Source organism: Diabrotica virgifera, chromosome 5, assembly GCF_917563875.1.
Source record: "Diabrotica virgifera virgifera chromosome 5, PGI_DIABVI_V3a".
In the NCBI taxonomy this organism is placed as follows: Eukaryota; Metazoa; Arthropoda; class Insecta; order Coleoptera; family Chrysomelidae; genus Diabrotica; species Diabrotica virgifera.
This window is the reverse complement of record NC_065447.1, coordinates 65,405,740-65,419,531: the sequence shown is the minus strand read 5'-3', so window position 1 is coordinate 65,419,531 and position 13,792 is coordinate 65,405,740. Positions and strand designations below refer to the sequence as shown.

The 13,792-nt window shown below is 33.8% G+C and overlaps 1 protein-coding gene across 1 annotated transcript in view; it reads left to right on the top strand.

Moving 5' to 3' along the window:
- The first annotated feature begins 714 nt into the window (after window positions 1-714).
- The window catches only part of LOC114325147 (UDP-glycosyltransferase UGT5-like), a 44,272-nt gene continuing 31,194 nt past the window's right edge, over window positions 715-13,792 (top strand). Inside the window, exon 1 of the mRNA XM_028273103.2 lies at window positions 715-1,174. Within this exon, the coding sequence (XP_028128904.2) occupies window positions 715-1,174 (460 nt within the window). The remainder of the gene's footprint in view (window positions 1,175-13,792) is intronic.

Below are 13,792 nucleotides of genomic sequence, written 5' to 3'. Positions count from 1 at the left end.
GGATCCAGGCCTAATTGATATATAGTGTATTTGATAAATAATTGATTTAAGAGGTGAACTTTATAAAAAGTTATTTATTGTGTATTGTATTATTTATGGAAGATAGAAGCAGAGAATACATTAAGATATATTCTGTGATCCAAGTATTTTGTTTTTAAAGATGTTCAAAATTGTAAGCGTTCCATAGTAACAGTATATTATTAAAAAATCACTTTAACACTTTTCCTCTTTTCTCGATTGAGTATTAGTTTTTGTTGTAGGTACATATTATTACAATCACTGAATACATAGCTAGTGAAAAAATTATCACATTTATTAACTAAATTAATAATTTCAATTATACAAAAAATAACAGTTATCCAAGAACATTCAAAGCCATCTCTTTAAGCTAGTTATGACATTGTCAAGTAGAATGACATTCTAGTAATATGTACGTATCCATACCAGTGTGAATTTTACTACATGTAATTTAAGATATTTCCGTTTTCCCAATGAAACACCCTGTATAATAATAAGTATTTACTTACGATTAGCAAATAATTCGTGTGTATGGGGTAATTAAATTAAAATGGCTAATTATACAAAAACGTTTTCGAAGTATCCAAATTCTACTATTCTACACTATTATTAGCTTGCAGTCCAATTACTAGTAACATAAAGATAAATGAAAAATACTTCGAAAGCGAAGTAATGGGGTATTAACTTCAACGAACGATGTTTATATTGTTCCTACTTTTAGACTCGTTAAACTTTATCCGGTGCGTTAGAATTTTAGGAATCTTTCCCATTCCCTCATACAGTCACCAGATAATTTTCCAACCGATATGGAAAGAGTTGTCGTTACGAGGCCACAATGTTACCGTTGTCACTCCTCATCCCCTTAATGACTCAAGTTTAACAAACCTGACAGAAATAGACGTTTCTTTCGCGTATGATATACTATCATCAAAATATGGATGGCCAAAGGAATATCTCAAGTTGCCTTCAACGTTGCATAGACTGGATTACTTGCTTAATAATGGAAATGACTTGACAATGGAAATCTTGAAATATGAATCAGTACAACATGTCATTGATCAGCATGATCAGTTTGATTTGCTGATAGTGCAACTCTCCGTCCACAGAAATTTGCTGTTGTATGGCTTGGCGTTCAAATTTCATACTCCAATTGTTGGTAAGTCTTTGTAAATTGACTGAATTCATTTGGTTCTATTTAATTAGTCATTATTTTTTCAATATAACAAGGACGGAGAATTAAAGTAAGATCATAAGATCTAGCAAAAATGGATTACAACCCCATCAATATTGTAATCAATGTTATGTATTTACTGTTACATCAGTCGCTCAAGCCAGACGGACTGGCGTCACGTAGTTGTTCTTATCTGAGGCACAATATAAAGAAGGACAGTAAAACCTCTTTTATGTCGGCACTTTGATCTCAAGAAGTAATACCGGCAGTACGCAATTGGTAATTCACCAGTGGTGGATGCGGGTTTTCCCTGTTAAAACCCGTACGTTTCTACGCTACTAGCAATGCGAGAATGGGGCAAAAGCGACTGGGAACATTGCGCGGTCGCCATGCGTGACTAAATATTTTACTTCCAATTTTTCGGAGAGTGGTTCTACTTTGCCTCTTTATACTGTGTCTGAGGGTACCCGAAAATACCAGAAGGTTTTCTTAGGCAAAGCGCACATTGAGAGAAATGTGACACAACCCATGCAGGGCAGCACATGTCACGTTTCTGTATCGCATTTCATGCCATTATTTTAAGACACAGCGCAGCGCAGGCCGCGAATGCCACCAAAATAAGATGCGTCGCTCACTGTTCGAGACACATACAGAGAGAGTCTGTAAAGTGAAATAAATTCAATATCTCAAATACTAATTGTTTTTTTGGAAAATGCTCAGACCCGTCGATTAGTATTTCAAATTGTCCTTTTTGACATTCAATAAAAATGTATACAGGGTGTCCCAATTTAGAGATATGACGTCATCGTCGATTTTCTTAAATGGCAACACTGTCATTTTGATAGCTAATTTGATAGGGTTTGTAAAGTTATACATAACTGCAAAATATCAAATTTTTATTCTCTACCATTTACAAGATAATAGAAAATAACAAAGTTATATCTGTAATTTGGAATATATTCAATAATTAAAATACTAACTGTTTTTTTGAATAATGCTCAGACCCGTCGATTAATATATCAAATTGTCATTTTTGACATATAATAATAATGTATACAGGGTGTCCCAATTTAGAGATATGACGTCATCGTTGATTTTCTTAAATGGCAACACTATCATTTTGATAGCTATTTTGATAGCGTGTGTAAAGTTATACACATCTGAAAAATTTCAAAATTTTATTCCCTACCATTTACAAGATAATAAAAAATAACAAAGTTATGAAGAACAAGAAGTAATCAAATAATAATTGAATTTATTTATTTCAATTAAGCAAATGCTCATAACGTTGCCCATTGACAATTTGACAATAATTGAGGGCAACATTATGAGTTTTTGCTTAATTTATTGAAATAATTAAATTCAATTATTATTTGATTACTTCTTGTTCTTCATAACTTTGTTATTTTTTATTATCATCTAAATGGTAGAGAATACAAATTTGAAATTTTGCAGTTGTGTATAACTTTACACACCCTATCAAAATAGCTATCAAAATGACAGTGTTGCCATTTAAGAAAATCAACGATGACGTCATATCTCTAAATTGGGACACCCTGTATACATTTTTATTGAATGTCAAAAAGGAAAATTTGAAATACTAATCGACGGGTATGAGCATTTTCCAAAAAAACAATTAGTATTTGAGATATTGAATTTATTCCACTTTACAGACTCTCTCTGTATATTGTTTGCATGCGTGCGTAGAATTAACATTGCGTTTAGCCGACGAAGCCCATGAATTTCGTGCAATGTGTTGTTTGTGCTGACATGCGAGGGTTGTGTCGCATGTGTCTCAATGTGCGCCCTGTCTTCATCTGGCCTACATGTATTTAATTGTTATATTTTATTCGATGGGCTTCTAGTACAAACGAGTATTAAAGAGACAATTTGGTGAAACTAAACTCCTGGACAAAATTAACGCACCACTCATATTTTTCTCAATAATCTTTATTTATTGATAATTTACTGTACGACAAGTTGCCTATGGACCTTGTTTGACAGTCACAGTTGTTATGTAAGTTAATAATAGTCTTGTAATAATTTGTAATTTGTAATAATTTGTATTGAACTTCGTTTTAGACTAAAAGTGAGTTAAACTTTTCATAAAAAGTGCCAATTAAAGCAAAGTGCTTGCGAGAAACAAGCTTTTTATTGTGATATTTTTCATCACATGCATGTTTGAAAAGTTTATTTGCATAAAAATCAAATAAAAAATGAACCGCCAAAGAAATTTGTCAATGGAGGAGGCAGTGCGAGCGTGGACTCTCCTAGATGAAGGATATTCAATGCGATACGTTGCAGGTTTGTTAGGAAGACATAATTCCAGCAGCAGTCGCAAGGTGAGGCGATATAATGAAACAGGGTCGTACCATCGAAGAACAGGACAAGGACGAAAACGTTGCTCTAATCAAATTGATCGTTTTTTGAGGCAACGTGCTCTCAGAGATAGGAGAGTCACCAGCAATTTGCTAAAAAATGAACTAGCAGATGTTCGAAATGTCGCGATATCGTCTCGAACAGTTAGAAGACGTTTACATGAAGCAGAATTAAGCAACAGGAAACCGGCCAAAACACCCTTGCTTACCAGAGAACATAGGGTTCAGAGATTGAATTTTGCAAGATTGCATCAAAATTGGACCATGGATGATTGGAAACGAGTTCTTTTCTCCGATGAGAGTAGAGTAAGCCTAAAAGCGCCAGATGTTCGTGAGCGTGTCTGGCGAAGGCGAAGAGAAAGGTTTGCCAGCTGCAATATCTCTCCTAAAGTACCTTTTGGTGGTGGCTCTAATATGTTTTGGGAGAGAATTTGTTTTGAAGCTCGCACGGAGTTGGTCCCCATACATACGAGGTCTATGAATGCCCATTATTACTTAGACAACATATAACATTATTGTCGAACATGCAATGCCTTTTTCTCCGTTTCTTGGACCTAATTTTTTATTCATGCATGACAACCCTCGTCCTCATGTGGCTCGACAGCTTATTGGCTACCTAAATGATGTTGATATTCCATTATTAGAGTGGCCACCTAACAGTCCGGACATAAATCCTACAGAGCATCTATGGGACTATCTAAAAAAAAGATTCGAAGTCGTAGACACCCTATTGCCAATCACAGCCAACCCATTGAGGTCGTTATTGAAGAATAGAAGAATATTCCGCAAGCTTTTGTTGAACATTTGATATCAAGCATGCCTCGACGCATAAACGCAGTCATAAGAAGTAGAGGAGGCCCTACACGGTATTAGTGTTGACCCAGATGCATTTATTGTGTTACTTTGCTGATTTTTTTCTTTTTGCAATTTGGAGTTATGCTAGCTTATTTACGCATTTCCGGCAAAAAAAATTTTTAAAGAAACAATAAGGCAAATTAAGGTTATGATAAAGGCATGTTGGATTTATTTGTTGGTGTTTATTATTATTTCAATGTAACTTAGTTTTATTTTGTGTTCATATTCTAAATATTTAGATTAAATAAAGTGGTGCGTTAATTTTGTCCAGGAATTTAGTTCAGTAACTGAAACTATATAAACGTTGTGAAATTAATGTCGGTAAATGTTGAGGGTAAATGACTTGAAAAAGGAATTTGAAGATATGGCTCTGGATTCTGTTGGGAAAAAGGCTGCTTTAGTCCAACGTCTGAAGAACGCATTACAAGTCAAGTCTCACTAGAGAAAGGCACTCTGCCGAAACAGCTGGTGTGACTTTAAGTTATGATAAATTTTGTGGAATTTTTGAAAACAAAAGTTTTCAGTGTTTTATTGTTAGGTAAATTCAGGTTTACAACTTGTATTGCAATTTTTATAATTATTTTAAGTTAAACTGACGAGTTTTCTTTACTTATTATAAATATTTAAAGTGCGGTTCCTTAATAGTCGAGGAAATGAAGCATTCTTGCTCGCAATTTTTTCGTCCAGCATGGATTTACTTGAAATTTTCACAAAAGGTAGGAAATAGTCCAAGGATCATTTTCTATATCATGCTGCTGTACGCTAAAACCTTGGGGGTAGTTGCCACCCCATCTCGGAGGTGGGAATTTTTATTACATTTTAACCATGTAAATCGATGTAAAAAGTAATTCTAAGAAAAAAATGTTTTTTGCGTTTTCTTTGTAAAACTAATATTTTTCGAGTTATTCGTGGTTGAAAATAACAGTTTTTCGACGGAAAAATCGACTTTTTTAGATGGTTTTTTGAGAATAACTGGAAAAATATGCATTTAATCAAAAAAACTTTACATATCAAAATTGCATCTTTTAGTAACACAAACGAAACTGGTATTCTATAATATTTTTACGACCAACACAAACCGAGGTACGGCATTTTAAAAGTTAGCTTTTTTCGTCAAAAGCATAATTGGAAATAATCAAAGCCAAATAACGGGAAAACTTTGCATTTTTCCAGGAAAACTTATATGATGTTTTTTAAGAATACAATAAGATCTTAAAAAAATAATAAAAAGTTTCTATCATAAAAATTGAGCAACTTATGATCAAAAAAAAAGTCGGACCTGTTTTTCTCTACGAAAAAAACAGTGATAACAACCCCGTAACTACCCTTGTAACTAAAAATTGGTCTTTGCCTTTCTGTAGTTCCTTTTATATTTATATTATCAATATACCCAAGAAGTTTGACCTATTTAAAAGGCATATTTTTATAAAAATTGCAGTTTAAAGGAAAATTGATTTTTGCAATTTTGCATTTTTTATCATTTTCTTCAAAATATTTTCGAAAATACTCTAGATACGAAAAAAATGATAGATTCCTAAATTGTAGCTTTTTTAATGGCTAAAATTTCCTTATGCATATATTTTTATTACAATGAACAGTTAATGAGATATAGCTGTTTAAAACATCTATTTACGAGCAAACACCCCCTTATTCGAGCCCTTTAAACCCATCTCAATTAAAAATTAAGGGATCTTACGAAATTTAATTTACATAGTCTTATTACCCTCTAAAAATTCTACAAAACTGTTATTGAAAAAACTTTTTATCGCCAAAAATGAAGAAGCTATGTTTATAAAACTAATTTTTTTTCGAAAAATTCGAATAGTCCCCTTATAGAGCATTTTCAATGTGCCTATATAATACCACAGAGCCGGTTCGTATACTGGATGACTAAAAAACTATTTGTATGTGTATTTTTTATATACTTGTAAATTCGTATTTTTGTGTAAATAAATGTTTTTGTAATTCTTTAATTGTACTTTTTTATGTATAGATCTATTAAATTGTCTACTTATAAAAATTTCAATGTTATTAAGGGTGGTTTTTAAGGGTTGAAATATTATGATATTATATCATAAAGCATAAAACAATCATTATTTAACCAGTCAAAACCAAATTTTACCTTTATTAAAGTTTACAATGTTTTTATATAATTTTTGACAATAATGGTAGTTTACACCCCTAAAAATAATCAACGCCCTTGAGCATGATATAGGATATGAAGTACAGGGTAAGATGATCCTAACCCCAAATTTTTATATAAATTAATGCAAGCCGAAATTATTCTTTTAGGATAAGTAAACTTTTCATATATAGCTCCAACAAGGGTGGTTTTAAGGGTTGAAATATTGTGATATTATATCTTAAAGCACAAAACAATCATTATGTAACTAATCTGAAGCAAATGTTGACAATATTAAATTTTAATATGTTATTTTATAATTTTTTACAATTAGGGGTGGTTTTCACCCTTAAAAAACGAAAAGCGTACAACGGCTCAATATAGAAAATGAACTAGAGGGTGAAATGAACCTAATCCCAAATTTTTGTACAAATCGATGTTGGACGAAAAAATTGCGAGGTTTTGCCATTTTTCCAGATTCGACTATAAGTTGTGCTCACTACGGAGAGCAATGGATTGTATCCTCGCTCCGACCCTTGCTCCCTGGTATTTATATTCGTTATATTCGTGAATTCTCGCATTAAGAATGTATTTATTTTACATAGTGATCGATAATATAGTTTCGATCGCTATGTAAAATTAATAAATTATTTTAAATGAGAGAATTCACGAATATAAATACCAGGGAGCAAGGGTCGGAGCGAGGATACAATCCATTGCTCTCCGTAGTAAGCAAACCCTTAGTTATGTATTTAAAAGATAGTAAAATATCCATGTAAATAATTATGCATTAGTTAATATCGTAACCTTTGTTTCTAACCCAATTTTGTTAAATTCCTTTCTTACCGTGGCCTAGTGTTGTATGTCTTAAAAAAATGCCTTGATGGGCCCCTAGGCGAGAAGAGAGTGACCCTGTTTACCTGTTTATTGTTTTGTATAGGTTTGTTCGTAGAACGATCAGCAACCGTTGCCAACCGTCAGACGCAAGCGCGTTCGTAGTCTACGAACTCGAGCTGTTAACTGCGCAGCGCTAACTGTTAACTGCGCATGCGTCTGATGGTTGGCAACGGTTGCTGATCGATTGGATCGTACTACGAACAAACCTTATATTTATTTTAATATAAACTCAGATAACCATTTCTACCATGTTGAGTCTGGCTGAATGACTAAAAGTCTGTGCCAATAAAAATGCGGTTAACTTGTCAATCTATTCGAAGAATAAATATTTATTTCATGAATAACAAACAAATAACTTCTCGTGTGCCTTTATTTTCTTATATTATTTCGTTTATCTGTATTAGTTTGAAGTTCCCTATGCCTCCTTTAAACTTTTTTTTAATAATTATGTTGCTGATTTTTGTTATTTCTATTTTCTTAAGTGTTTGGTATTGCACAAGTCGTATATTTTTTATTAAATCTTGTGTTTTCCTGCTGAGTTTTTGAACTCTGTTTTGTTATGGATCTATTCTTCTGCTACGAATATTATAGTACTTACTTACGTATTCCTCTTCGCTTCATATGGAGCATAGGGCGTGAACTGTCTGCCTCCATTCTGTCTTATCCTTTGCACTGATCTTTATTTCTGTCCAGGTTTTCCCAATAATATTAATTTCTTTCTCGACACTTCTTTTCCACGTTTCTATGGGTCTATCTGGTCTTCTGTTTCCATGTAATGTGTATTATAGGACTTGCCTCGCTATGTCTGTGGCAGGTGTTCTTAGTGTGTGCCCCATCCAACCCCATTTTCTTTTGCATATTGTCCCAGATATAGGTTTCTGGTTAGTTCTTGTCCATAACTCCTGGTTTGATATTCGGTTTGGCCAGTAAATGTTAAGAATCTTCCTTAGGCATTTATTTAGGAACACTTGCATCTGTGCGATACGTTTTCTTGACACTTTCCAAGTTTCTGCTCTGTATAGTAGCACAGTCTTCACGTTGCTGTTGAATAATCGTATCTTGGTTTTACTTGTCATCTGACGTGAAGGCCACATTTTTCGTAGCATATTGAATGCGTTTTGAGTTATTCCGATTCTCCGTTTTATATCCTCTTCCGTCGCTCCTTTGTAGTTCAAAATGCTGCCCAAGTAGTTAAATTTCTCTGCCGTTTCTAATTCCGTGCCCACTAGTGATATTCCTAATTCTCTTGGTGCATTTATTTTCATAATGTTGGTTTTTCTGACGTTTATGTTAAGTCCGACCTTGTTCCCTGCCTCTGCTACTTTTTCAGTTTGGCGTTGCACGTGTTGTCTGTTTTCTGTTACAAGGCATATATCATCTATAAATTCCAAGTCCTCAAATTGGTTAAAAACATTCCATCCGATTCCATTCTTGTTACTAGTCGATTACTATCAGGAATAAGGTCGAAGATAGCACACAGTCTTGTCTTACTCCTGTACAAATATCTATTTGTTTCTGTCAATTTCCCTTCGTGGACTATGCGGACATAGACACAGAACTAGAAATCACAAAAGAAGAAATAAGGAATAACATACTTAAATTAAAAAACAGAAAAGCACCAGAACCCGATGGGATACCAAATGAACTCCTGAAATACGGAATAGAAACCTTAATCGAAAACATAGAGATCCTCTTTCAAGAAATAACATAATAGACAAGGCGAAAACGGCGGGTTCGAAGGGAAAAATATTCCCATGAGATTTTTTTGCATAATCATATTCGTGAGACATCCCAGAATAAGGTTCAAGAAGTCGCCCACGTGAAAAGTGGGCCAATTTTTTTTAACAATTTTTTTTAATCAAATTGCAAGAATCAATGTTTTTGGCCCGAACAATTTTTTCTTTAATTTTTTGCACCATTCTGGACAAAAAAGATCTCTTATAATTTTTCTCTAAAGTTGATCGTTTTCGACTTATAAGCAATTTAAAATTGAAAATAAAAACGAAAAATGGCGATTTTCAAATCTTAATAACTTGGTTAGAAGTTATTATTATGAAAGTTAATATATGACTAAATTAAAGTTTAAAGCCCCGCCTACAAGATCCTGAAGAAATTTTTGTCATTATTTTATTACTAAGCTGTTATTTTTAGGTAATAATAATAAGCGCCATGCACGTGTGCGGGGCTGTAAGCTGTAAATGCTGAGTGCGAGAGAGAAGCCATTCCAGCAGTCCAATTGTGCATCTTACTCGCACTCACATTTACAGAGCGTCAATACGATCTAACCACTCATTGTTATTAATTAAAAATAACAGCTTAGTAGTAAATTAATGACACATATTTCTTCAGGATCATGTAACTGCGACTTTAAACTTTGATTTAGTCACTTTCTGACTTTCAAAATAATAATTTTTGACCGAGTTATTAAGTCTTAAAAATGGCCATTTTCGCGTTTTTCAAATTTTAAATTGCTTATAACTCGAAAAAGATCAACTTTAGAGAAAAATTATAAGAGACCTTTTTTGTCCAGAATGGTCCAAAAAATTAAAGAAAAAATTGTTCGGGCCAAAAATATTAATTTTTGCAATTTGAATAAAAAAAATTGTTAAAAAAAAATTGGCCCATTTTTCTCGTGGGCGACTTCTTGAACCTTATTCTTGGATGTCTCACGAATGTGATTATGCAAAAATATCTCATGGGAATATTTTTCTCAACGAACCCGCCGTTTCCGCCTCGTCTATAAACCTTAATCGAAAACATAGAGATCCTCTTTCAAGAAATAATATGTAGCCAGAGTTTACTAGACCAGTGGAGGACGAGTATAACTAACAATACCTATACACAAGAGAGGAAACAGCAAAGACCCTAGCAACTACCGTACCATCACCTTACTGAGCACAACTCTTAAACTCTTAACAACAATACTTGCCAATAAAATAAATGAAGAATACACAATTAGTGAGGACCAACAAGGTTTTTGGAAAAATAGGTCCACAATAGACACCATATTCATAGCCAGACAAATTGCTGAGAAAGCACTGGAATATAATAAACCTGCATTTATGTGCTTTATAGATCTGACTAATGCCTTCGATTGTGTAAGATTGGAAGATGTGCTAAGATTGCTAAAGGAGAAAAATCAGCCCAACAAGATGATAAGGATAATTAAAGACATTAATACGAAGAACAAAACCAGAATAAAAGTCGAGAATGAACTAACATCGGAAGTAGAAATCAACTCGGGAATCAGACAAGGGGATAGCTTGAGCCCATTGCTTTTTAATTTAGTCATGGACAAAATCATAGAAAACATTAAAGGTACTGGAAAAGGATATAAGATGGCGGAAAAACAAATAAAAATCCTCTGTTATGCTGACGACGCAATCTTAATTTCCGATAACGAGAATAACCTACAGCGAATGGCACAAACTTTCAATACAGTGGCGAAGAACTACAACATGAAAATATCAACATCCAAGACAAAATCCCTGGTAGTGTCAAGGGAACCCATAAGATGCAAATTAGTCATTAACAACGAACTAATTGAACAAGTCTCGAGATTCCAATATCTGGGAATCGAAATATGTAGTTATGGAGATGTTAAAGAGAGCGTCCGAAATCAAGCAAATAAAGCCAATTACGTGTCAGGATGTCTGAGGGATGTCATCTGCCCAAGTAGCAATTTTTCGACGCATTGGTTGTCAGTACAAACAAATGCACTGTATATAACGTTGCCACAGTGGACTTTCAGTTGTTTCGGCCAACGACCCCTAACCCGACTGACATTACGATGTTACAACGTTAAGTAATATTTTTAGTTATATGGGCAACTAAGTTATTACTATTGTGACAACTACATATCACAGTTAAGTTTTTTCAACAATCGCAACTACTTAAAAACGTTATAATGCTAAACTAATTTACGCCCATGGGTTTTATGGCCGACTAGGTAGTTGTCTCTCACGACCCCAGGGCCTTTACGTATAGTTCTATAGATGTGTGACACGTTTACGGCAACTTCAGGAGCAAAAAAAAAAGAATTTACCTTATAACCATACTTTTTTCTTATTATTTTATATTTTATTTTGCTGGAAATTTTCGATTTATTTAACAACCTGTTTATTTGTTTTTTATTAGCTGGTTTCTCCATTATCCATTGTTTTATCAGTAGATTTGATAAGCTTAAATCTTTGTATCAGCTTTGCTAGACAGGGTTGCCAGGCCAGTTCTTACTCTTTCAGTACTGTATCCGTTGCAAGATAATTTGGCTGAAACTCCGACAAAATATGTACTTTTTGTACATATTTTGTCTGAATTCCATCCGAATTAACTTGCAGCGGATAGTAGTTTTGCTTTCAAAAAATCAATAGAAATCAGTACCTAGATTCTTTTTAGGCCCTGTAAATACAGTAAAATCTGTGTTAACGGTTACCTGTCAAAATCGCCCGGTTTCATAATCAACTTAAAGTAAACATTAAGTAAAGTTCACTTTAAAGTTGACATTTACCCATAGGGCTTTTCATCGATTGTCATTTGTTTCGAGCTTCTGTCATGTGTCACATAATATTAATATATCTACGTCATACGTCTCTGGTTTGTATCGGTTTGTATCATTGTTATATTACAATAACGTATGACGTAGATATATTAATATTATGTGACACATGACAGAAGCTCGAAACAAATGACTGTGAATGAAAAGCCCTATATATGAATTGTGATAAAGGTAGGTACCAACTTACTTAAAATTTAAAATCCTTAACTGATTATGAAACCGAGCGTTACAATCATTTTGAAAATTCTCCAAACCAATTATATGAAGATTTCCTATTTAGATCTGGTATTTACCAGTTTCATTTCTCTGTCCATCTATTATCATCATCTACGTCCTGAATCTTATTTTCGGTAACGACATTGGGAAATTGTAACAAAATGTCTGAAAATTAATTTAGAAATGGGGTGAATACTATTAAAAAGCAAATTTTATTTTAGTGATAACAAAATATGGAAATATACCAAACATCTAAAAAAAAAACATTGCCTACTAGAATTTTTTAAATAATATCAAAAATATACCAAAACAGTAGATATCTACTAAATGTGGCAACGCTGTTAAGGAGAATGATGCACTTCATTGCACTGGTCACATGACCTCTGTCACCCAATAAGAGGGTGCGTTCTAAAGTGGTTGGGATAGTCGGTCGGACTTCTCGGTTGTCTCATCCGTTTATGGTTGGTAATAGGGTATATTTTAAGTAATATTGGTTATGTTGTTTAATGCACCATTTTGTTTTTTTTGGGATGTAAAGAAAATAAAAACACAAAATATAAAAAATGCAGGCATTTTCTAATACCTTTAAAAGCACCATCAATACATTAAATTTATACAAAACATCTTTAACATAAATTCTGGCTTTTATATTAAAATTAGATTTTTTAAATATACATATTTTTTGTTAAAAAGGTGATAAAAAATGAGCGCGTGTGTTTTTTAAAGGTGGAATATCCATATTTGACGGTAATCTGAGATGCGTTTATAAATTTCACATCAGGTAATTTTGTTTAAGTCCTTATTTATGTATTTATATAAATTTAAATACCTGATATGCTGTCAAAATAGTTTACTTTTTATATAGGTAAAAAAACATAACCAGCCCGACTCTTTGAGCAACCATTGCACGCAGTCACTTTTTATAGTCGCTTCAGTTGTCTTATGCAACGCTTAAGGTTGCCTAGGCAACGTCAAGACAACTCAAAAATCGTCCACCAAATTAGTGCAGAATTGGGTCGTCTTCTAGGCAATAACAACGTTGTAACAAAACGTTGCCACGCGGTAGACAACGTTGTCGCGTCGACAAATTGCTACTTGGGTGGAGAAACAAAGATATGAGGCAGGAAGGGAAAGTATGCATATACAAATCATGATAGAATCAAATCGCGATAGAAACAAGATGTGACACAGCAGAAACCAAGAGGATACTGAGAACATCAGAAATGAGAACGCTCAATAACTGGGAAAACACTGAGAGACAGAATACCGAACGACAGAATAAGAGATCTCTGTAACATACAAAATATAGCACAGTGGGGAAGCCAGAGACGACGAGAGTGGAATCAGCATGAGACGAGAATGGGCAGCGAGAGAATAGCCCGTATAGCCAGGGGTTCGAAGCCAACAGGCAAGAGACCAATAGGAAGACCCTTTAAAAGGTGGCGAGATAGCTGGCAGTCAACATCACAGCTACGAATACAAGCTCAAAATCGGTAAAGGAAGAGGCCAAGAGGCCTATTATAAGAAAAAGAAGAAAAAGAAGAAGGACTATGCGTGGTGTGGACCCTTAGTAGAACAGT